The 25,708-nt window shown below is 44.4% G+C and overlaps 1 protein-coding gene and 1 long non-coding RNA gene across 2 annotated transcripts; one reads left to right on the top strand and one right to left on the bottom strand.

Annotated features, from left to right (window-relative positions):
* Positions 1 to 736: 736 nt before the first annotated feature.
* Positions 737 to 3,135, bottom strand: LOC105882168 (uncharacterized). Its single transcript, XR_012920031.1, has 2 exons — positions 3,017 to 3,135; positions 737 to 851 (listed from the first exon to the last, which is right to left on the bottom strand). It is a non-coding gene; the product is annotated as an uncharacterized LOC105882168 (long non-coding RNA).
* Positions 3,136 to 4,787: 1,652 nt separating this feature from the next.
* ODF1 (outer dense fiber of sperm tails 1) lies at positions 4,788 to 13,038 on the top strand. The gene is made up of 2 exons (XM_012784316.3): positions 4,788 to 5,228; positions 12,436 to 13,038. Exons 1-2 carry the CDS (start codon positions 4,906 to 4,908, stop codon positions 12,911 to 12,913), a joined length of 801 nt encoding a protein of 266 aa, XP_012639770.1. The 5' UTR covers positions 4,788 to 4,905; the 3' UTR covers positions 12,914 to 13,038.
* The last annotated feature ends 12,670 nt before the right edge of the window (positions 13,039 to 25,708 follow it).

Genomic DNA, 25,708 nt, shown 5'->3' with positions numbered 1-25,708 from the left:
GCTGTGGATAGGTCCAGGGGGACAGGCTGTCATCTCATTTGGGTTCTTTAGATATAAGAAACAGAAACTGACTCAGTAACTTAAGAAAAAAAGGAACTTTTGGAAAGATTTGGAGGCGCTCACAGGCCCCCAAAAAAGCTAAGGACCAACTTGAAAATGACAAAGCAGGTTAGGGACTAAGATGTCACCTCATCAGGGTCCACTGTCAGAATGAATCAGCTCCAGCTATCTTCAGGCTTTATGTCTCTCTGCTAAAGATCAAATTCCCAGAAGAGAGTTGGATTGGCCAGCTTTGGCTGTGTGCCTGCCCTGTGGCTAGGCAACTTTATTGGCAAGTATCTAATGATGGAGGGCAGGAGCGGAAGGGAGAAAGTTATTTTACCAAAAGAAGGTGCCATGGATGATGACAGGCCAAACATCAAGATGTCCCTTCCAGGAAGGCTTCCCCAGTGGCATGCTCAGGGAAATGGTCCTGAGGCTTACTTGGATTTTAGAGGCAGGGGCCAGAGGTGGGCTTAGCAATTCAGTGCAAAGCTGACAGTGCTGGACAGTACAAGATCAGAAAATGTTTCATTATAAAACTGGTGATATTCTTCTTAAAGAAACTTATAAATCACAGAAAAGTCTAGAAAAGAGAATTTTAAAAGCTATCTGTAATTCTACTAGAGATAACCACAGTTAATTTTTCAAGCTCTTTCTCTCCTATGGGTTATTCTGGACAGAGTCGAGGTCACACTGTGTGCATAATTCTGTATTTAATGTCTAAGCACTGTATACTGATCCAGCAAAGGTCAGAGGAGTGTCTCTGTAACATTGGCCGAGTGGATGGACTTGACCTAGAGCTGGTTTACCTGGAGGAAGAAGCAGAGGGGACCTTCTTTGGCCCATGGCTCCACCAACACTGGGGACCAAGCAGGTATTGCCCAGCCTGGGAAGCTGCCAAGGCCTGCCCTCCACCCCAGAGAGGTTCTATCTGGATGCCAGCCAAGGTGGATGGGAGCTTCCGTGGACACAGTCCTGCATATGGAAGGGCCTCCACCTCCACACTAGTGTCCACAAACACTCCTTGTGTTTATGCTTCAAGAAACTGTGACTGTAGGCCATGTTTATGGGTTTTAACAGGTTCTGATGAATTTCAACATTGTCCTTCTGACGTGCATAGATCACATTTCCATCTGACCTTTAAGAAGACACTACCTTTGTTTGGTCACTTGCAATGATGTCAAGACTACACAGGCAGTCTCCGGGTTACTGATGAGATATGTTCCTCACAATGTCTTTAGGTCAGATTTTTGTGTAACTCGGATCCCGGATGAACAGAGCATATGTGGTAATAATAACAATACTGCAATGGCTCATATGTGGTAATAATAATACAGTGTCATACTGTAGTAATAATAATAGTTCTGTACTGTAATCATAAGTTACAGAAACTATTGTGCTCCTTCTAAATCAAACAAACAAACGTAAAAACAAACTCACACACAAAGTTTGGATAGGAGAAATTTCAAAAAAGAATATTAAAGGTTAACACCTAATGTTACATCAATCTCTTGCTTACTAGAAGGGCTATTATTCTTAATTTATAAAGAAAAGAAATGTATTTATTATAGTTAAGTAGGCTGATAAGTCTATTGTCTTTCTCTTTTCTTTTTCTTCTTTCTTTTTTTGTTTGTTTTTTGTTGTTGTTTTTTACTTGGAAACCATCTGTCTAGAATAAGCCTATTGTCAGAGAGTCACATGTGGTGAGGGCCTCCTTGCTGGCTGAGACTCTCTGACGAGTCCTGAGGCCCTTCAGAGGGTCAGTTGGCTGAAGGGCTGAGCGTAGGGGCATTTTTGATTCAGGACCGTAGCTGACATTGGTCACGATGATGGACATTATGCTGGAGAGGAAGGGATGGGTGCTGGAGGGTCAGGATTTGATTCTGTTGCTGGAGGGAGGGAGCTGACCACTGAAGTCTGTTTCTTGAAAAAGATATCTAGGGTTGTTGGCACAGACTTTTTCTCTTTTTCATCATAAATGGCCTTGTAGCAGCTGATGTTCTCATTAACTGCACAGTAAACCTTTATAAACCGCTCACTGTTGGGATCTGGCTTCTCAAGCCAAGCAAATCCTGCTTAAATGAGACAAAAGCCTTCAGATAATTCTTTTGCCATGAATGTTCTCGGCTCTGGATCTTCTGATTCTTCATATTCTTGTGTTTCTATCGGCTGCTTCTCTGTCTACCTATGAGACTAGCCTAACCCATAAGGACACTGCGTCAAAGAACCACTTACATCATGCAGGATTGTTTACATTTGAGGAAGAAATTCGTTCCCGAATTATTAATTTAATTGTTTAATTACAAATTTTCCTTGTTGGGGGCCTTGGGAGCCTATTTGTAAGTACAGAACGCTGTTAAGTCAGGGCATCTGTAACCCGGGACTGCCTGTACTTCATAATGAAAAGTAAAATCACTAGGCAGGTGAGATAATGGAAGAATCCACATTGAAATATAGATATAACCACCTTAATAATGTGCTGTGTATATACGGATGTGTGTATTTAAGATCTTGAACTTGTGTATTTAACAATCTCAAACTGAGAGCCTGTCTATTTCAACCTTTGCTGACATTTGCTAAGGGATAGAATTCAAGGTGATATAAAGAGTTCAGAAGTCTATCTACTTGGAGCTAGAGAAATCTGCACAACTGCAATTAACTCTCAGGACAAAGTAGGCCATGGTCCTATTAACAGAGTGTACCCCTCAAAATTAAAGCACTGTGGAATCACTCTTGAAAAAGGTTAGAATTTGTCCACAGAGGAGTATTATTCAACTTTGCTTTTTGACTCATTCCATGTGACCCAAGGGGCCTGCCTCCCATTCTAATACCTCCACGGACACTTGTTTTCTTTAATGAGACACTTCATCTGCACAGAAAGGGGCTTCCTAGTTCAAGGATGGGGAGCAGGGAGCCACTGGGAATGTCACACTTGGTCTAGCAGTACAGGGACTGCCACTTAGGAGGCTCTTACCTCTCTGATTACTCCTTCTCTGAGCCTTTCGTGAGCTCCTTGACTTCCTCCATTTCTAGTTATTTTTCCTTGGGCATGTGCCTCAGCCCTCTTCTTCCATCCTGATGACCTTGCTGGCTCCCAGTGTTCCAGCTACCTGTGGAATTGGGGCTCCCTGATCTACATCTCTTGCCCAGCTTTTCCTCAAGCTCCAGCTCCCTTATCCACGGAATACTCCACATCTCTACCTTAAATCATCACTAGCTCCTGTTCACCAGCTCCCCCAAACTTACTTTCTTCCTGTGTTTCTTGTCTCTGTGGCACCGCGAGTTTACAAAGCTAAGAAACCTGGGAGTCATGACTGATCCCATCCTCACTCCATCCTCATTCTGTTCATGAAATCCTGTTTAATTCACTCATTTGGTCCTTTGGTGAATAAATTTTAAACACACAGTATGTGCCACTCATTTTGTTATGTATCTACTGGGGAGCAAAAATAGACAAGGTCTCTGCCCTCCTGGCTCTGGTTTGGGGAAACATACAAATAATGTTATAAAAGAAATGTACACTGAGTTATGAGAGTGTTTAGTTTGGGGACAGGGAAGGCTTCCCCAAGGAAGGGACATGCAAGAGGAGAGCTGGAGGGTGCCACAGGAATTAACTTGATCAAGGGCATGGGGGACAGACCAGCGTGTAAGCCCTTAATGAATCAGGAGGAGTGAGGAATGGCCTTCAAGGAAATGAGTGGCCTTCAAGAAAGGCCACTATGGCTTCAGGGTAATGAATTATAGAAATACTGATGGGAGAGGAAGGCAGAGCCCCTACTGTTCAACACCTCGTTAGGATTTTGGTCTTTTAAGAGGACAGAGAAGACTTTGAAGACTGTTAAGGCAGGTGGGGTGGGGGTGGGGAAGGCTACGTGGTGACAGATTTGTATGTGAAAGTCCTTCTGGCCACAATGTGGAGAATGGATTAGGTGCAGCCTGAGTGCAGGTGGGGGAGGCAGTCCGGCTGGCTTCCTCCTGGCCAGTCTCATGGCCATGAGACTTTCGTGGTCTCTTGTCTTGTAGCAGAAGACACCTCTACTGTTGTCCCCTGGCAATTGACCTTCAGTGTGGGTGTCTGATTATCTTTCAACTTCCATCAACAGAAAAGAATATGGGTGATCCTTCATTGAGCTCAGAGTAAAGTTTAAAGTCCTTAGTTTGATCTACGAGTCCCTTCTCACCTGGCCCACCACTGTCAGTGGAGAACTAAGGATAACCAGGATAACCATGACCCCTGCTAGTAAAGAACGGGCAGGACTCAGAGACTTGGGATTCAGAAGGTCAAGGACAAAGGCTGATGTGAGGATGTCTTGGTAGGAGAACCATGAGACTGTTCTTTATATTCTACCTGCCTGGAGCCAGAATGAATCCCACAGTAAAAGGAGTAAGGCTGAGTCTCCAGTCAGGGCTAGAGCTGGAAGGGGATAGAGAAAGGGACCCAGGCAGCTACTGCCATCGCCCACACGTTCAACAAGCACTATCACAGCCGTGGCTTGTCCACAGGGCACACACAAGTCAAGGACACTCAAGGTTAACCCCGTGAACCCCAAAGAACTGTGATTGCTTGGGAGATCCACCCCACTTCAAGGTGAGTGAAATCTCAACATCAGTGTGGTTCTGGGAGCAGCTTTGTAACTCTAAGGAGGGGCTCTGAAGTCCATGACTGTGTACAGTTCACATGGTAACCAGAAGACTATGACATATTCAGAGGGCAGTGAGGTCACAGAACACTGGCCTTAAAGTAAGTGAATCACCTGGGCCTCATTTATTTTTAAAAGAAACTTCTGAGAAGAGCTTAGGACAATTTTTTCCCCTGAGTGCCATTTCCCAAAGGTACTCACAAAACAATAAGGTGTGACTGTAATGGCTGCACTGAGTTGTCTTTTGGACAGTGTTAGAAGGGACATAAAGAAGGTGGACAGAGAACTGAGGCAATTGAGATGCATCGACGAATTCAGCACACGATGCCTGTGCGACCTGTACATGCACCCGTACTGCTGCTGCGACTTGCACCCATACCCGTACTGCCTGTGCTACTCCAAGCGATCGCGCTCTTGTGGCCTGTGTGATCTCTACTACCCATGTTGCCTGTGTGATTACAAGCTTTACTGTCTTCGCCCATCTCTCAGAAGTTTGGAGAGAAAAGCCATTAGAGCCATAGAGGATGAAAAGAGAGAGCTTGCCAAGTAAGAGAACTTATTTTTAGACTTTTACAGTTGGTATTTTAGGCTTATAAGTTGGAGTAAGGTGGGGGCGGGGGGAAATGTGACGGTTGAAACTTCAACAAAGATTAAAGGGTTCAAGATAATGGCTCTGGTGGCTTAGGAAAATTTTAAGGAAAGAGGAGTGAACAAGTCCATGATGGGAATTTTAAGATTCTCAAAAGACGATGTAATGATGCCGATTGGCAAGGTCGTCGGCGGTTTGGAGCGGGAGTGCCAACGTGATAAATAATGTGGCTTTAATGAGGGGAAGAAACAGGGGGTGTCATTAAAAAGCCATTGGAAGCAGCAAACTAAACATTTTTCCTGGTTATGAGTAAAGTGATTTGAGTATATTTGGACTTACAGAAAATGACTACAGGAGAAGTAATAATAATTGATCAAATCCTTAATGTTTGCCAGAGGCTTTAAGAGCCAGGGAGCAAATTGAACAATAGAGGCGTTTCCTTGGCTACATAGCAACACTTTCCTCCCATCCCCCTACCCCAGACAACTCAACACTCATCTGGAGTTGGGTCTATCATATTGCTCCCAATCCAACGCTAGCAAGGGTTGTGCAAATGAACTAGAGGACCAAGTCACAGCTTTTGAAATAGACCTGAAAGCGTTTTTAATTGAACTGGGTAATTTTTAAAAGCCACTTTTTAGATATTTTGTTTTTAATTACATTTTCTTTTATGCCTGGAGGAAGCTTTCCTTTTCTAACTCTACATATGCCATTTAGTCGGTTACATTGATGAAAAAGCTGGGTAAAAGCACTGTCCCTGGTTATATAAATGATGTACATCCATACATATACAATATGTATCTATGAATATGAATAATATGTAGATATAAAAAGGATTGATGAAGTATTTTTACATATTGATGTATTAAGTGAAAAAACAAGGTACAGAAAAACTGTCCAATATGTACTATTTTTAAAAAGATGGGCACAGATACATAAATAAGTAGGTTGGTAGGTAGATGGATAGATTACAGTCTTTTGACAACAGTTGATAGTCACATTTCATTGGAAAGGGCAATAGGACACTTATTGTCTAGGTCATCAGACAACCAAGGTCAGCAACAGACCTCCCATAGTCTGGGATGGGGCTATCACCTATAAATTCATCTACACTGTTTTAAAACCAGTGTTAATTTATACTTATTAAGGAATCAAGTTATGTAAATTGCTCACATTGTGAGGCAGGGACTGTTTTTAATATTTAGTCCAAATTAAGGAGTCCTTGTGAGCAGACCTGTGTCCACTCTCCCTATACCTTTGAGTACTGGATTAGCCTTGATCCAAGTCATTTCAGCCTTGGTCTTCTGGCTGCTCCGCTGTTCCCAGATTCTGCAGGTCGAGAGTCCTCTCTGTCCCTTGCCATCTGGGCTCTTCATGACTCCTTCGGACATCCCTATTTCTTAGTGTGCCATAGTCACAACTTTAAGTTTAATTCTTGGCAATGTAGTTGAGACAAGAGGTAATGCTTTCTTTGGTTTGTGATGCTTTTCCTGACAGTGCCTGGGTCTTTGCCAATTTTTTTCTGCGCCTGTGGCAGTATGTGAAGCTGCTGATGTCTTTACATTAATTCCTGGATCTCTGAACCAATAATTCCAAGTCCATTTTAGAAATGACCTCAGGCTTACCCCCTTTTATCTCTTCCCAGCCACTTTTCTTCCAATTCATACCACCCTGTGAAATGTCTGTGCTCTATTTCTGACAGCTTGACATTTCACTATCTAGAAGGGCTTAGTGTCACTTGCAAACCTAAATATTCAATTTTCCTGAATGTGGGTGAAAATGTTAAGCCATGATCCTAGCCCCAATCCCAGAGAACTCCCACTGCTAATGTTTTTTTCTACAAATAAAATGCCTCTTTTTTCTTATCTCTAAGTTAGCTCCTGATTCATGACTATATAGACCCAGAAATATCATATTGATTCAATTTTTTAAAAACAATCTTTAGTGTGAAATCTTGCCTAAGGCCTTTTGAGTTTAGAACTCATATTCACATGACCTTTCACCCCTTCAAAGAATGCCAAGGTGTGGGTTGGTTATGACATATCCTTTCAGATGTCAGCGTGTGTTGTCCTGAAGGTTCTTTGCCCAGTGAGAAAGTAAAGACTCCCTGGTCTATAGTTGCCTCCACCCCATTGAAATTGTTTTTCTGTATGAGAGTCCATCTGCTCTGTCTCTGGGTTCTCCTTTAATAACTGGCAAGGAGCCTTGGCCAACTTCCCCCCATATATTTCTTGAGCATTCCTAAGCATATGTTATTTCTGATGCGTGTGTGTGTGTGTGTGTGTGTGTGTGTGTGTGGCCTAGAAGTTCTGATCTATTTCCATTGTTCACTGAGCAGCTACTTCAAAGGACCCTTAGGCGGTGTCTTCCTTAGTAGAGACCCAAGTAAGCACTTTTGTTGTGTTAGTTTCTTTAATATTTCCTTTTCCTCACCCAATTAGCTCTTGCACCCCAAGCACTAGCAGTGCCCCGACTCTTCTTTCCTCTGCTGGATTTAGGACTAAGGGAACCCAGCTGGTTTCCTTTGTGAGAAGCCAGGCCATCAGCCTCATTTCAGTCTGCACCTGATCCCGCCCCCTCCCCCGCCCCCACCATTCGTGGGCTTCCCTGTCCTCTCATCTAAAACTGGAGAAACAGACAAAAGCCAGCCCCTCCTCAGTCCTGCCCGCAGGAGTTTATTCTCTGATTAATGGATGCCCGTGTGGCTCTGATGCCTGGCACCAGTCCTGGTGAACACAAGAACCTTGATTTGCAGCTGTACCCTGGACTGTGACCTAGGAACTAATCCTGAGACCATTTCTATCTGCTCACCCAAGTGTCTGTGGTTGGCCTGAAATCAGTGAAAAATTCCCTTAAAAATCCCCACACCAGGGGCATCATCAAAACTTCAAAAATCTGCCTTCTCATTTCTCTTCTTGATTCCTCATTCAAGCTCTTAGTATGAGGTTTTGATTGAATCCACTCTTACATGGTGGGGCTGACGACGGGCCTCATGGTGAGCTCTCTGTGGTTCAGTGGTGGCTCGTCCAGGTCTAAGCCCTCAGAGAAATTTCCTGGAGGTCAGAGCATAGCTAAACTGTGCAAAGGGCAGAGAGGAAACTTGGGGCTTTCTAGCTGGTGAAAGCCTGGCTTTCCCACAGAGGGGAGAGCCCCTTTGTTTCCATCCACATCCTATGCAGAGGTGGAAGTGAGTTGGGCACCTCGGCCCCTCTCATCCTAACCTCTTCATACCCATGGTCCTGGGAACCCCATCACTCCATGGCTGCTCGGGGTAGGTGTTGCTGCCCATCTAGGCCAAGTGCATTGCTATTATTTTATTCGATGTCATCGTTTAATGATATAAGACTGAAAGCCTCAGATTTAGGACAAGTCCATGGAAGGTAGAGCCTGGCACAGCCTGATAAAGAAGTCTTACTCCGTATCAGTGCAAACCCTGTGCCTTGCACTCATCCTTGTGACATCCTCGTTGGGCAATATTGTCACGGGCATCTTAGAGACAATGGAACAGATCCAGAGGCAATGGTCGTGATCACTAGGGGGTGATAAAGGCAAGACTCGAAGCTGTGTTTGCCTGAGTCTGGAATCCATGAGCTTAACCACCTGGTCAGTGGTTTTCAAAGTATGGTTCCTGGACCAGCATTTAGCAGCATATCTGGAACTTGTTAGAAACGCAAATTTGCACCTCCGCCCCTGACTTACTGAATCTGAAACTCGAGCAGTGGGACCAGCCATCTGTTAGCCAGCCGTGCAGGGGAGTCAGATGCACCTGTGCTGTGCTACCCAGCTCCCTGCTGAGTGGTATTGTCTTCAGTAACAATCCAAAAGCCTGGAGAAGAGAGAAGAGGCAGGAAGGAAAGAAGAGAAGGGAAGAATAAAGGAGAAGAGAAAGCAAAAGATGTGATGGAAAGGAGGAATCAAGTTCAAGTGGGTCTTTGGATGGGGCTAAATTCAGGAAGGAAAGCAAGCACTCCAGTGAAGCCTGGAGGGAGGCCTGTCTCCTTGGGCTCCCTGGCAGAGACAGGCATTACTGATGTCTTTATTACTTCATTCATGACCAAGTTGACTCTGATTTATATATTTGCGAACATGGCTGACTATATAGCTCATTGCTGTGGTCAGCATGTTTCACATTCAGGAGCTTGGTTGTACATACAGGTGAAATTCAACTTCCACAAGGAGAAGAGGTGGTCACACACAGTGACAGACACAGGCACTGCTGTCATTGGCTTTCCCTAGCTTTCCTAAGAGGCTTGTGCAAAGAACCAAAGGGGCCGACTTGCCCATGTTTACCGTGGCTAAGCTCCACCTCCATGGTAACTAGTATAGAAGGCATTCTCCTTTTGCTCAGAGCTCCATAGAGCCAGGGAAAATTCCGTGTGGGGGGATGGGTACATCACCAAGCAGGAGTCAAGTTGCAAGTTGAGAGTTGAGTCTGATGAGTGAAATGGGGCGACTGAATTTCCCCCAAACCCACACGCCCTCACTGCTAACCACTGACCTAGCAGCATGAGCAGCAGCATGACCTGGCCGAGACTTTTTAGGCAACTTTCTCAAGATTCGCTTTTGTGAGACCCCTGAGCAGCCTCCACAGAGCCAGAGGAGCCAAAGTGACAAAAACAGAGTCAAAGGAGTAATGCAACCATGAAAATACAGGACATTGCACTCTGGGACCCAGGTTGCTTAGAGGAGATGGGTCTGGATCTGACTTGGGCTTATCCATCTGGTTCCCAGGTCCAGCTCGCACAGAGGGTGGGAGGCTTTGCCTGCCTAAACCAGCCATGGCTGGTTGGGGCCACTAGCAGTTTTGTTAGGGTCCTTGGCCCTCCTTTGTAAGGCCTGCCTCCATCTTCATGGCAGGGTTTGACATTTCTCATCTTGGAGGGGAAGATCTGAGCTGAACAGAAGTTTGACTCTCAGCCCATGTACACACCAGGCAAGGTTATTGAGAGCCCCCGGACAATGCCCATCCTGTTCCATGCCTCACCTCGGCCTTGGCTGCTCTGACCTGTGACCCATCCAGAAAGGATACCATGTCTGGACTCTGGGCTGGTTCCTCACATCTTTGTGAGCTATTCTCTGCCCATCCAGATACGGTGCTTGTTCTTCTGCTTACATCACAGAGAGAAAGATTTCAGAGTCCAAAGTTCTCTTCCTTTCTCCTTAGTGTGGCTGAGGGTATCCTGGCACACGCAGGGCAAGGAAGATAGCCATGCCCATGACACCCCTAGGGTCCATGGGCTGGGGGCTGGAATGGAGCTGAATGGCCATTACAGTCCTTATATATTACACAAGTAGTTTGTTTGCCTCAGTGTCTTCTGGGACTGAGTGCTACTTGATCATTTTGTAATTAGTCACTAAGAGTCTTGGAACTTTCAGTACAAGGGTAGTGAACACTCACACTGTTAAACCAACCATGTTAGTGTTTATCAAGTAAAAAGTACAGATCAATATCAGTATGAATAGCACGATTTCATAGGAAGATACACAAAACTCTCTTTCTCTTTCTAGATGTATATAGAAATAACACCTCCACACATATCCCCCAAAGAAAGTCTAACATCAAAATGCTAAGTGTTATTTGGAATTATAGGTGTTTTAAAAATATTCTACATTTTTGTTTAGTCTTCTACAATGAATTTGTATGACTTATGTAACAAAAAGAAATAAATGTACAAACAAAATTCAGCGTAAAAAGGTGACACAGCTATAATTACAACTGTAGCACAAAGTTATTGTGAAAATTAAATGAAATTATACCTTTAACATGCTTAGCACCTTCCATGACACATTGTTTAAAAAAAAAAAAGGCAAAAGCCTAACATCCTAACCATGTGCCAAGCACTATCGCAAAAACCTTTCATGCATTATTAACTAGTTTAAGCCTCACAACAACCCAATGAGGCAGGCTACTATTATTGTCTCAGTTTTACAGATGGGGAAACTGGGGCATAGAGAAGTTAAATAATTTGTCCATATGACAGAGCCAAGATTTAAACCTAGATACTCCAGGTCTAGAGACTATGTTCTTAGGCACATTGCTTTACCTTTTCTTGTTGAATGCTAAATGATCAATTAGCATGAGGTGCTGCTTTTCTTATTACTAAGGATTTACACAGCAAGATGCCAAATAGCAGCACCTAGCTGCCTAGGAACCATGGCAGTGCTATCTAACTACCAGCTCTGTGGGCAGGGGCGGGGCCGCAGGGACCGCAGGGGGTCCTGATTTGTAGCATTTTTTAATTTCCATGGTGCAAAACCCCGCCATGACCATGATTGATTGCAAGTTATCAACATGAAGTCACTGAATAAGGACTTGGGAAGAGATGTGCACAGTCAGGTCCTGCAAGCTGGTGACATCCCGATCTGGCATACCACTGGCAGGCCACTCCGCAGCTGCTCAACACGGCCCCTCCCTGCCGACTGGACCTCTGCTAGTGCCCGCTGTCCAGAGCCTAGAGCAGCCACCCAGCAGCAGGAGGAGTCAGGCCCTGGGGTGCAGAGCCAGGCAGGGAGGCAGAGCCAGGAAGGGGCTCTCCTGCCATGTCGTTTCTTGATGGAACTTTAAGGCTGAGTCTCCGTGCGATTGCCCAGTGGTGGCAACTGTCCTATGAACCAGCAGGGCTGGATTCTAAAGCTGACAGCCATCTTTAAAATGCAGATTTTAATGGTATATTTTTAGTTATGTCCCATTTTTTTTTAAAAAAAGCTTTGTCTATATATAATATAATTATAATAATAATGAATATCGTAATCATTAAGCAGACTTTCTAATGTGCCAAGCACAGAGTTAAGTAAAATGCCATAATTTAATCTAATCCTCCAAGAGCCTTATGATGTAGGCATTATCATCTCCACTTTACAGATGAGGAAACTGAGGCACAGAGGTTAACGAGTTTATCCATCTCCATAACTAGTAAGAGGAGGAGCTGGGATTTAAATACAAGAGAAAGATCTAGAAGGCCAAGCACCTATCTGTTTAATAGAGGTTTACCTGTGGGGCAGTGTGATTACATGTGCGGATCCTCAATTTTTACTTTATATATTTCTGTATGTTTTGTGTTTTCACAAAGACCAGTGTTAACTTTTGCAATTTCAAAAGAATAGAAATAAAACTAATTCTGAGTTCTGAGCTTTTTCCCACCCTTTCCTTGTTCTCAATTCCAGACTGAGAAGAACAACGAATAGAATTCTGGCCTCCTCTTGCTGTAGCAGTAACATTTTAGGATCGGTGAACGTATGTGGCTTTGAACCTGATCAAGTCAAAGTTCGAGTGAAGGATGGAAAGGTATGTGTGTCAGCCGAGCGGGAGAACAGGTACGACTGCCTCGGATCGAAGAAGTACAGCTACATGAACATCTGCAAAGAGTTCAGCCTGCCGCCATGTGTGGACGAGAAAGATGTAACGTACTCCTACGGGCTCGGCAGCTGTGTCAAGATCGAGTCTCCGTGCTTCCCCTGCACTTCTCCCTGCAACCCCTGCAACCCCTGCAGCCCCTGCAGCCCCTGCAGCCCCTGCAGCCCCTGTGGCCCCTGCGGTCCCTGCGGACCCTGCGGACCCTGCGGACCCTGCAGCCCATGTGACCCCTGTAACCCGTGCTATCCCTGTGGAAGCCGATTTTCCTGTAGGAAGATGATTTTGTAAAGTGTGTGTAGGACCATATGTAGAAGTCAGGTACTCCAGCCAGGCAGCTCTTCCAGTGTTTCTCTTCCCCTTCCCATAGCCCGTGTTGTAAGTAGATAGGAAACTGAATACATAACTGCAATCTGCTGGTGTTGTGTCTTTTTGTTGAACCCCCTACGGGAGCTCTGGAAGAATTAACGGATGGGAATGGAAGAGGAGATGGTGAGATGCGCCCTCCAGTGCCCTCCTCCACACCCAAGGGCATCCCCAGACACTGTTTTTCCAGATGATCCAGTGAAATGGCCTGGCCCGGAAACCAAACTGCCAAAGCAGAGAGAGAGTTGTTAGGGCTGAAGGCATGCAGTTTCACAGCTATCACAGTAGGGAGTTTTGGAGAGAGAGCAACTCCCCAAGCACAATGTGGTTGAGGTTTTTACTGGGCAATAATCAGAATAAAAGAGTATGTGGCGGGGGGACATGCAGAGAGCACATCACTGACCGAGGGCGGAATGCAGCTTGTCATTTTTCAACATTCCTGTAATTTGGGGGGGGGGGGGTTAGCCTGCTCTAGTGCAGGGTAGTTTGTGACTTCTTCAAGACTTATTGCAACTACCTCCTTTTCTGAATTCCTGAAGCTGCTTTTAGGCACAGAAGTTCAGTTCAAAGTTCAGGAGTGGAAAGAGCACAGCTTTCTTAAGAAGGTAGCATAGATCGCCTGAACCCATGAACACAGCCCACGCGCCATTCTTCATCGCCAGGACAGATAGAAGCGTAAAGGAAGAACAAGATGACAGGGAGGGATCAGCATGAGCACACTGGCTGGTTTCAAACCTGACTCTTAGAGGGAACATAAAACCCTCCAGTTTGCAAAGCGAGTCTATTCACCAGTCTCAGCCACATGTGGGGTTAAAGTGGTGGTTCTCAGCTGCACCTGGGAATCACTTGGGGAGCCTTAAAAATATGGATGCCACACAAAACAAAACAAAACAAAAATTTAAGAAGACAAAAATTTTTAAAAACTAGATGTCTGGGTCCTCTCTCCAGAGTCTAAGGTGATAGAGTTGAGATGCAGCCTGAGCATTGTGACTTTTAAAAGCTTCCCCAGGTGACTCAAGCATGTAGCTAAGGTTGATTAGCTCTAGACAGGATCTTAAAGCTCTCCCAGCCTTCTCTTGAAAACCTTCCTTCAAGGTTGAAGAATACTGGATGGTGATAGCAAACATATTTTGCTTTTAATTAGGGAAGTAATGGCCCTCTAATACAGGTGTGAATTAAAAACACTGAACATTTCAAAAATGTAGGTTACCCTTGAGGTGTCTTGCCATGTTTTGAACACATATTTATAAATATGTTCTTTTCTAAGCTATACATTTTTTGAAAATGATTATGAAAAAATTTCACCCTATAGAGTCATGGGATCCCACTGGGATCTTAACCCCTTGAACATGTAGAAGCCTGTGTCCTGCGGAAGGTGCCATTCCAGGGCACTCCTAGGCACAGTTCATTCTTTTTTATTCACCCATCTGCTTATCTGTCAGCCAAAGCAATTCATCCATCAACCAACCAGCCAGACAATCATTTTAAATGTCAGGTACTACGCTTTGCAACGGGGGTGAAGAGGAAAAGTACTGTTTTCACAAATGCCTCAAATTAAATATAAGAAGGGACACTGTGGATGAAGTTGGGACAGAGGGTGGAGAGTTGTCCCCAGAAACTGAATTTATAAGGGCTAGGAGAGGCCAGAGGGCCCTTCCAGACCGGCCTTATGCATTTCCATGGTGCTTATTGTTGACATCACTGCCTTGCATGACAACTCAGGGAAGTCAGAGGCTGGCTTTGTCTGCTCACCACCCTCACAGGGAAAGACTTCCTAGAGAGACAAGCGTTTATCCACTGAGTACCTGCTCTGGGCGACGCACAGTGCCAGGAGCTATTGTCAATAAGTACCTTTCCAGGAATTCTGTAGGGGAAGGCAAGACCAACCCCGTGATATAACTATCAAAGCATTTGGCAGTTTGTGATCCAGAACTAAATTGTAGGGTGTGGATGTTAAGTGCCCTCCAACCTCAGAAAAGGGCTGTGGCAGGTCGGGTTGGGTGTGGGCACTGTCCGAGACCTTGAGGAAAGACACAAAGCAGGGCTGATTCCATGACCTAACTGGGTTCCTGCAAACAGGGAGGAAGTAGACACAGGGAGAAGAAAGAAGGAACATTTAGCACTCTGGAAGGCCAAGGCCAGAGGATCACCTGAGGTCAGAAGTTTGAGACCAGCCTGAACAAGAGCCAGACCCCGTGTCTACTAAAAATAGAAAAATTAGCCAGGCATGGTGGCACATACCTGTAGTCCCAGCTACTTGGGAGACTGAGGCAGGAGGATCACTTGAGCCCCAGGAGTTTGAGGTTTCTGTGAGCGAGGCTGACGCCATGGCACTCTAGCCCAGGTGACAGAGTAAGGCTCCATCTCAAAAAAAAAAAGCATTTGTTCTTTCCAAAATTATCTTTGGCTGGTAAAATGGATCCCTGGGCTTGGATAGCTCTGCTGTGGCCTTTAATACAATTTTGCAGATCCGGGTGCAACTATAAACACTCTACTCCATTTACCTGGGTGGGAGGAGTGGGGTTTCTCTTAAAGGGACAGAGGCCAGAAATTGGCTCAGATGGGAACTGGGAGATGAGGGAGGCTCTGAACTTTCCAGCATATGCGGAATATAAACTTCCGCATATGAACTTAGAAATCAGGTACATACGCTGCCTTCTAATAAAGAGTGTTAGAAATAAGGTTGGAGAGGAGAATAATTCCCATTCTTAGTGTTCATGGACTGCATTCTAGAGCTGAAGAGCTATTTAATTCTATCATGAATTAAATTTTTCTCAGGTATAGGATGGAGGGGGATTCATACCCAGTGGCTATCGTGTGTTGTTTGATTTCTTTCAAAACTCGGGTAGTTATATTTCGTAAAATGATATTAAAGATCCTCAGTTGACTGTTCTTTAGTCACTGTAAAATAGTTTTATTTAGTGAATTGTTCATGTCCCAGACTAGTGAAATAACTTCCTACCCAGAAAGTCCTTATTCTGTCTCTGTCTCTGCCTCTCTTTCTGTTTCTCTCTCTGTCTCTCTCCCCTTCCATCTCTGTCTTCCTCTCCCATTCTAGTGCCTATGAGTGTCACAAGGTGGAAGTTTGGGACACTCTGATTTAGCCCTTTGACTGAGGAGATTTAACTGAAGGTTAAGCTAAAATTGATACTGAAACCAAAAGACTGGATTTGTAAGAAAAGTAAGTGGGGAGGGTGTTGCTGGGTGACCCGGATGAATTCCAGTGAAATTTGTAGGGTTTTTGACCTTGACACAACACAGTTTTCAACAGAGGCCTGAATAAGTCACATGGCTTGTGATTCAGACTGGAAGATCAACTCAGAAGTTATCCCGAGGGAGCAAATGTTTTTAATGCTAACCCAGAAGCACTTCTTTCCTGGCTGGAGATGTACAGTAAGTATTAGTTCCTATCTCTAAAGATATAAAACAAAAACAGATACATCCATTGCTTAGGCCTCCGAATCCTGATGAATGTATAAAATTTGACGATCAGACTGGGATTCTCCTCTCCCTAAGCTACACCAAGCCTTTGTACCTGCCTTTGTCACGCAAAGGTCAGCAAACCTGGTGGGTGTACTAACACCCCTTGCAGGGTTGGAAACCTGGCTTTGGACAGATGATGGAGCCAGTGATTCTAGGGCCTTGGGTGTGCTTCAGAGAACATTCCAGTGACAGGAAGAGCCCTGGAGCCTGAAAGCCAGGCAGGGTGCCTGAAATCCAGCACTCACTGGTCCACCACTTAGAGTCTCTTGCAGTTGGTCACCTTTCTCTCTGCACAGTAGAAAGCACCCCCAGTGAGATGCAATAATCCCACGTGTCTGGAATAACATTGCTCTCAGTGAGCTGGGGACCACCATGCATCAAAATGTCAGGAGTTTCTGGCTGGTGTTGAAGGTTCTAGGGGAAGATTGCCCTTCTTTTCAACTCCAACATCAATGATGACTGCATTTTCATATACCAAACTAAAGGAAATGGTCTAAAAAGACTTTTTACTCTCTGGTCTGTGAATTGCAGGGGGGAGAATGTAAACCATTTTGTTATGCTCATGAATTTTATAGGTCAAAAATTCAGACAAGAATTGTGGCGATGCTTTGTTTCTGCCCCATTTGGGAAGGCCCAGGGGGCTGGAATCTTCCAGAGGCCTCTTTTTTTTTCCTTTTTGAGACAGATTCTCACTATGTTGCCCAGGCTAGAGTGAGTGCTGTGGCATCAGCCTAGCTCACAGCAACCTCAAACTCCTGGGCTCAAGCAATCCTCCTGCCTCAGCCTCCCGAGTAGCTGGGACTACAGGCATGTGCCGCCATGCCCAGCTAATTGTTTCTATATATATTAGTTGGCCAATTTCTTTCTTTTTATAGTAGAGACGGGGTCTCGCTCTTGCTCAGGCTGGTTTTGAACTCCTGACCTTGAACAATCCGCCCCCCTTGGCCTCCCATAGTGCTAGGATTACAGGAGTGAACCACCGTGCCCGGCCCCAGAGGCCTCTTCATTCACTATCGGACACTTGGGCTGGGATGACTCCAGGGCTGAGCTGAGCTGGTGCTCTAATCCGGTTTATGATTTTATTTTATTTTAATTTTTTTTTTTTGAGACAGTCTCATTTTGTTGCCCAGGCTGGAGTGAGTGCCGTGGCGTCAGTCTAGCTTACAGCAACCTCAAACTCCTGGGCTCAAGCGATCCTCCTGCCTCAGCCTCCCAAGTAGCTGGGACTACAGGCATGTGCCACCATGCCTGGCTAATTTTTTCTATATATATTAGTTGGCCAATTGATTTCTTTCTATTTATAGTAGAGACGGGGTCTTGCTCTTGCTCAGGCTTGTTTCGAACTCCTGACCTCGAGCAATAAGCCCGCCTTGGCCTCCCAGAGTGCTAGGATTACAGGCATGAGCCACCGTGCGCGGCCCCAGTTTATGATTTTAGATGAAAAGTCTTATAGTGGTATAGAAAATACCATACTTTATTATACATATAACTGCTTTTATTGAAAACAATACAACATAAGGAGAATCACAATATTCAGCATTAAACATGTTTCCACTAATGGAACATTTGGAATTAATACAGCTTTAGATAAAAATATGGTTGCCACGTCTGTGGAAATAACTACAGTTGGGCACAAACAAGCTTTGTCCACTATTTCTTTCCAATTATTTTCATGGTTATTAAAAAAACATTTTAATTGAAATGGTTCAAGGCTTAGTGTTGGTTCTATAAATATAATGAGGATGTATTCCAGATTTTCTGGGACAGGCAAGATTTCAGCTGACCATATCCTGGTTTGGGAACGGGAGACTGTGGTCCCCTCGTGTTTTCTGTGTGTGGTCAGGGTTTCCTGAGCGAGGTGTTAAGGAGCCAGCATAGATCCTTCAGATACAACTGAAACAGTGACAGGGGAAAAGGTACAAGGACAACAAAGGCATCGGAGACAAGCTGGCACCCTTGGAGAATCGTGCAAAGGCGAAGGAAAGCATGAGGCCAGGATTTGGCTGAGCAAAACAATAGATTAGGCAGTTCTCTTGGAAGAGGAAGTTGGTTTTCTGAGTCAGCAGCTTAGTCATCTTCCGGTTTCATCAGTGTCAAATATTTTTTAGCCTTCAGGGCCTGGCCACGGGCTTCTGAGGTGGCTTTACCTCTGAGAGAGGGGGTGGATTCGAGCAGAGGGGACCCATAGAGTTCATTTGTGGGAGGAGCCTCTATTCCTCCTCCACGGGAAGCCACGTGGGAGCCGCGTGTGCCAGGCAGCCTGCGAGAGGCCGGGCAGGAGGCAGCCACGGCTAAGCCCTGAGCCTTTGGCTGTGGGGAGTGTTCAGCCCAGTGTGGGAGACAGACATGGTACATCCCAATTCCACCTTGTCAAGGGTTCCTACTGGGACAGGAGCAAGCACTGATAGCACAGAGCCACTAACCCCAGGACAGGCGGCCACATGGTGGTGGGCCTCACTCAAGTCCTTCCCATGAGGGCGATAACAAAGAACTTGTTATCCAACTCCCTGTCTTTGGGGAGTTGAATTTCTCCTTCTGAGTTCACTAAGCTCTTGTGAGAAGCCCATATCCTTCCAGGCTCCCTTTGCTTCTGTCCCTATTTTCTCCCCATTAGGGACCTGTGAGAGTCCAGGCAGGAAGCAGAGCACACTCAGCCAGGGTTTTGGAAGGACTTTTTAATGCAGTGACTTTACAGAGGTGTGGGCAGCTTCCCGTGAGTAATGAGGCGTGCTGATGCACTGGCAGCAACGACCAGCGGAGGGACGCCGCTCTCACACTGGGCCCAGAGACGGGAAGAAATGGTATTACAGGTGCCCAGGGTAAAAATGCTGAAGGCCTGGCCTGGGGGCTGCTGGACAGGAGCTGGGGTGGTAGGAGGTTGCTGACCCGCCAGGACTGCCCAGCAGGTGCGGAGTGTGAGGAATAAATATTTCCACCTCCCTTTCCTCCCCACTTCTAATTCTTTGATTGGCCGACTCCAGTGAGACACCAGAAGGCAAGAGGGAGCTGATGATGGAGTTTGATGCGGTTAGCCACCTGGGCACGTAGGCCAGAGAACTTAATGTGGGATTTCAGAGTTAATGGAAAATAACGAGCACTCCCTCCCTTCCTCCCTCCTTCCTTCCTCTTCTTTGCTTCCTTCCTTCCTCCTTCCTCCTATCTGCTTTTCTGCCTGACCACAGGACAACATGCCAGAGATTGAGGCATCCCTCCTTCCTTCTTGCTTTCCTTTCTTCCTTCCTCCCTCCTTCCTTCCTTCTTTCCTTCTTTCTTTCCTTCCTCCTTACTTGCTTTTCTACCTGACCTCAGGGCATCATGCCAAGCATTGAGGAATCAAAGATCAAAAACCCAGACCTGGTCCCCAACTTTATGAAGCCTGCAGTCTGGAAGGGAGACAAATATGAAACACACAAATAAAGGGATACAGGAGGGCCAGGCGCAGTGGCTCATGCCTATAATCCTAGCACTCGGGGAGGCTGAGGCGGGAGGATTGCTTGAGGTCAGGAGTTCAAGACCATCCTGAGCAAGAGCGAGACCCCGTCTCCACAAAAATATAGAAAAATTCGCTGGGCATGGTGGTGCACACTGGTAGTCCCAGCTACTTGGGAGGCTGAGCCAGGAGGACCGCTTGAGCCCAGGAGTTTGAGGTTGCAGTGAGCTATGATGATGCCAGTGCACTCTAGCCTGGATGACAGAGTGAGACCTTATCTCAAAACAATAAATAAATAAATAAATGAAAATAAAGGGGTACAGAAATGGGATGGATGGGTTCAGGGAAACAACCCTGGGCTCTGGATTGTCTTCTCCAAAGTCAGGCCACGTAGCTTCTTGCCCCCAGAACTACAATGACTGATAAGATCCCATGAAAACTCTTACTCGGAGCTGATCCTGGGAAGCCCAGGTGATGGACCACTCAGGATTAAGAGGCAGAGTGACGCATAGCCCTAAGTCACTATCCCCCGTGCCCTCTGCTATTCGTTAGCACTTCTAGCCCTTTTGCTTAAACCTGTGCATGCTCTCTTAATATGTAATGGAAGAGAAATCCAGAAGAACATCTTTTAACCTTGGGATGGCAAAATGCAATCTAAGCAAGACAGCGCATATCCAGAAGCCATAATTGAAATATAGATGTATTCAATTACATTTCTAAATATTGGGAGGCAAAAATCATAAAGTCAGTAGAGAAATAATAGACTAGAAAAAATAGTTGAAACTTGATAAAGCTTATATCCTTAGTAGACAATTTAAAAGCCAGGGGATCCTAGCTCTTGGGAGGCCGAGGCGGGCGGATTGCTCAAGGTCAGGAGTTCAAAACCAGCCTGAGCAAGAGCGAGACCCCGTCTCTACTATAAATAGAAAGAAATTAATTGGCCAACTGATATATATATAAAAAATTAGCCGGGCATGGTGGCGCATGCCTGTAGTCCCAGCTACCTGGGAGGCTGAGGCAGAAGGATCACTCGAGCCCAGGAGTTTGAGGTTGCTGTGAGCTAGGCTGATGCCACGGCACTCACTCTAGCTTGGGCAACAAAGTGAGACTCTGTCTCAAAAAAAAAAAAAAAAAAAAAGCCAGGGGAAAACAACTTTAAAATGGGCAAGGCCAAGGCCGGGCGCAGTGGCTCACACCTGTAATGCTAGCACTCTGGGAGGCCAAGACAGGCGGATTGCTTCAGATCCGGAGTTTGAAACCAGCCTGAGCAAGAGTGAGACCCCGTCTCTACTATAAATAGAAAGAAATTAATTGGCCAACTAATATATATAGAAGAAAAGTAGCTGGGCATGGTGGCGCATGCCTGTAGTCCCAGCTACTCGGGAGGCTGAGGCAGGAGGATTGATTGAGCCAGGAGTTTGAGGTTGCTGTGAGCCAGGCTGACGCCACAGCACTCACTCTAGCCTGGGCAACAAAGCGAGATTTTGTCTCAATAAATAAATAAATAAATAAATAAATAAATAAATAAATAAATAAATAAAATGGGCAAGAAGAACATTTATAGCAGCTTTATTCATAATCTCCAAAAATTAGAAGCAAACAAGACATCTCTCTATAGGTGAATGGATAAACTGTGGAACATACATACAAGGCAATATCATGTTATAAAAAGAAATGAGCTATCAGGTACAAATAAAAAACATAAAGGAAACTTAAATGCATACTGCTAAATTTTAAAAAGCCAATCTGAAAAGGCTTTATGCTTTATGATTTCAATAATGTGACATTCTGGAAAAGGCAAAACTATAAAGATAGTAAAAAGATCAGTGATTGCCAAGGGTTTGATGGGAGTGGGGTAGAGGGTTGAATATTTAAAGCACAGGGGATTTTTTAAAAGGCAATGACAATATCATGTAAGGTACTATGATGGTACGCTAAGCATTTGTCAAAACCCATAAAACTTTACAGCACAAAGAAGTGACCCAATGTATAATTTTTTAAAAATCACTTAGGAGATCAAAGGATTCTAGAATAGAAAGCAGATTGTGACTTAAGAATATAACTGTTACAAATGTATCGCAACATCTCGCTGAAGAGTGTGAGGGGAAATGTAAGGAACTTTGGAAATGAGGAAAGTCCCTAAGACTAAAGGCAAAAGGAACTGCACATAAGCACTGTACTCTAGTTGAGAAAAGTTTTCTCCCATCAGGGTACAGGTTAACAATTCCAATACTGCCATGCATATATACTGAGTTGAACAATTAATTGAGTAAACATTAATGGATGGTGGGAGCCAGGTTTCTCACTGTTGAAGCAGGAATTTAGAAATAAGCAAGGGGAGGAGGCTAGAACGATCCATGTGGTAATAGATTAGAGTTGCAGACCTAGAAATGAACTCATATTCATATAGAAATATTTATAAATATGTATATTTCCTTGCTCTATTTGCTCAATGGGCTTTGAAGTAATGACATCCCAGTAGCATTGAGCAGATCTTGTACCCAGACCTTGTTTTTTTTGAGACAGAGTCTCACTCTGTTGTCCGAGCTAGAGTGCCGTGGCATCGTCAGCCTAGCTCACTCACAGCAGCCTCAAACTCCTGGGCTCAAGTGATCCTCCTGCATCAGCCTCCCAAGTAGCTCACACTACAGGCATGCGCCACCATGCACAGCTAATTTTTTCTATATATTTTAAGTTGTCCAGCTAATTTCTTTCTATTTTTCAGTAGAGACGGGGTCTCGCTCTTGCTGGTCTCAAACTCCTGAGCTCAAACGATCCTCCCACCTCGGCCTCACAGAGTGAGTGCTAGGATTACAGGTGTGAGCCACCACGCCCGGCCCAGACCTTGTTTTTAATACCATTCTCCAATTAAAGGAACCAGGAATCCTTGGGAAAATGGCTGATTCTAGAACTGGGGCAAGAAATACACAAGAGGAACCTGCAGCATCTTGTAGTCCCAGAAAGTAAGGAAGTGCTCAAAAAAAAAAAAAAAAAAAAGAAAAGAAAAAATTTCACATTGAAGGAGACGTGGCAAACATGGCAAAAGGACATGGGAGCAAACCAAAAGAGCTCCCAATGGTCACAGCTGAAACAATTTGAGCAACAAAATTAAGTTGTATGGGATTATAACCCAAAGTATAAATCAAATATCCATGCATCTATGCTAATAATTAAGTGGGGGAAGAAAGACAAATCTCCCATGCAGAATTCCCAATAATTTATGAAGATATTCCACTTCAAGGAGGTGGAGTATAACTCGCCGTAAGTGTGGGCTGCACACAACGACGGAAGTCCAAAGAGCACAGTGTGGACAGTAGGAGAAAGAAGAACTTCACAATGAAGAAACCTGACAAACACTACCTCGGCCAGGTGATCAAGGTCAACACCAACAGTGATAAGTCACATTGCTGGTAAGCACCGTGACACTAGTGTATTCAAGAGAAAGACATCAGACACAGCACAATACGGGGACATTCTACAAAACTCCTGACCAGTACTCCTCAGAACGCTGTCAAGGTCAACAAAGACAAGGAAAGTCTGGGAAACTCACAGCCAAGAGGAGCCTAAGGAGATCTATGACTAAATAGAATGTGGCATCTGGAATGAGATCTTGAAATAGAAAAAGGACATTAGGTAAAAACTAAGGAAACCTCAAGAAAATGATTTCCTTCCCTTCCCCCCTGAACGTTAATGAATTTGTGTCTTTTCTCCTCTTAGTCTGTCTTCTGTCAGCTGATTTTCAGAGACCCTCAGAGGGTGAAGAGGAAGTTTTCCCTTTGCCACTACAAAAGTAAAGACTTCAGTCAACAATCATAAATTAATATTTTCTCATTACTTATAGCAAATGTACCATACTAATGTAAGAGATAACATTAGAGGAAACTGGGTATTGGGTATAAGGGAACTCTCTATATTGCAACATCTCTGTAAAATTGGTCTTAAAAATAAAGTTTCTCAGGAGTAAAAATAAATAAAAATTAAAAATAAAGTTCACCTTAAAATAATAAAATTAAATAAAATTTTAAAACAATGGGCAAGAATACAAGCAGGCAATTCATAGAAGAAGAAATATAAATGGCTAATAAGCATACAACCCCGCCCCCCAACCACTGTGGTCTTCATGGAAATAGAATTAAAACAATAATTGCATATTCTTTTTCACACATTAAATTAGAGAAACTATAAAGAGGAATACCATATCACTCTGGCTGGGAGGCTATTTTTGCAATAAAGAGGGCACACTCATTTCTTGCTGGTAAGACAGTATATTACTAAAAGTTTTAGAAAATAATCTGGCATCATCTACTAAAAATGTACATATCTCTGGATGATGCAGTCCACTGTGGGCACCTTTCAGCAATAAGACCCTGGCTGAATACAAACAAAAGGGTGGGTTTTGAAGCTTTGTTTCAAGGAGTATAAAATGTAAAAACACCTGAATATAAGAGACTAGCTGAATCAGTTCAGTTTACTCATCCTGTGGAATATTCGACTAGCTAACAAAAATGATAGGTAAGATCCCTGTGGACTGATGTGGAGGGATTTCATGATATAATACATTAAGAGGAAAAAGTTGTAGATTAAAATGTTTGATCTTGGCCGGGCACGGTGGCACACGCCTGTAATCCTAGCACTCTGGGAGGCCGAGGCAGGTGGATTGCTCGAGGTCAGGAGTTTGAAACCAGCCTGAGCAAGAGCAAGACCCCGTCTCTACTATAAATAGAAAGAAATTAATTGGCCAACTAATATATATAGAAAAAATTAGCTGGGCATGGTGGTGCATGCCTGTAGTCCCAGCTACTCGGGAGGCTGAGGCAGAAGGATTACTTGAGCCCAGGAGTTTGAGGTTGCTGTGAGCTAGGCTGATGACACGGCACTCACTCTAGCCTGGGCAACAAAGCAGGACTCTGTCTCAAAAAAAAAAAAAAGAAAAAAAAGAGAAAATGTTTGATCTTGATTCTGTAAAACAACAACCATCCAACACAAAAACACCCAGATCTGCATATGTGAGGATGGGCATGGATGAAAGATCCAATTCAAATTTAGAATATTGTTTACCTGACAGGAGTTATTAGGGGAGGGTAGGCTGAGCCCCATCACCTTTTTCTTTATACATCTTTGTATTGTTTGTAACATAAAACAAATGTGTTGCTTTTTAATTTTAAAAAAGCTAATAGGCAGAACCTGGTGGCTCAGCCCTATAATTCTAACACTTTGGGAAACCAGCGCAGGAGGATGGCTTGAGTTCAGGAGTTTGAGACCAGCCTGGACAACATAGCAAGACCCCATCTCTACAAAAAATAATAAAAATTAGCTGGGCATGGTGGCATGTGCCTGTAGACCCAGCTACTCAGGAGGCTGATACAGGAGGATTGCCTAAACCTAGGAGTTTGAGGTTGCAGTGAGCTACGATGATTTCACTGCACTCCAGCCTGGGCAACAGAGTAAGATGTGGAATCTAAAATAAATAAATAAATAACTCCAATAAAGTTGAAATAAAAAATTCAGTTGTCATATAGTAGGCAGAATAATGTCCCCCTCCCCCAAAATGTCCACGCCCTAATCCCTGGAACCTTTGACTATCTTACTTTACAAGGTAAAAACTATTAAGTCAAATTTTGCATGTGAGATTAAGTTAAGGAATTTAAGATGAAAAATTTATCCTAGATTATCCACACATGCCCAATATAATCACAATGGCCTTAGAAGAGGGAGGAAGGAGGGCCCCATCCAGTAGAAGATCTGAGGACAGGCAGAAGACAGAGTAATGCCAGCCAAGGGGCCACAAGCCAAGGAAGGCAGGAGGC

Source organism: Microcebus murinus, chromosome 7 (assembly GCF_040939455.1).
Source record: "Microcebus murinus isolate Inina chromosome 7, M.murinus_Inina_mat1.0, whole genome shotgun sequence".
Classification (NCBI taxonomy): domain Eukaryota; kingdom Metazoa; phylum Chordata; class Mammalia; order Primates; family Cheirogaleidae; genus Microcebus; species Microcebus murinus.
Note: the sequence above shows the minus strand (reverse complement) of the source record. Positions and strands in the feature narration are given on the sequence as shown.

Excerpts from the sequence above, each read along its gene's own strand:
- ODF1 (XM_012784316.3), top strand. The coding sequence starts at position 4,906 with ATGGCTGCACTGAGTTGTCTTTTGGACAGTGTTAGAAGGGACATAAAG. Across the intron at positions 5,229-12,435 it reads GAAAAGAGAGAGCTTGCCAA|ACTGAGAAGAACAACGAATA; the intron begins GTAAGAGAACTT and ends TCTCAATTCCAG.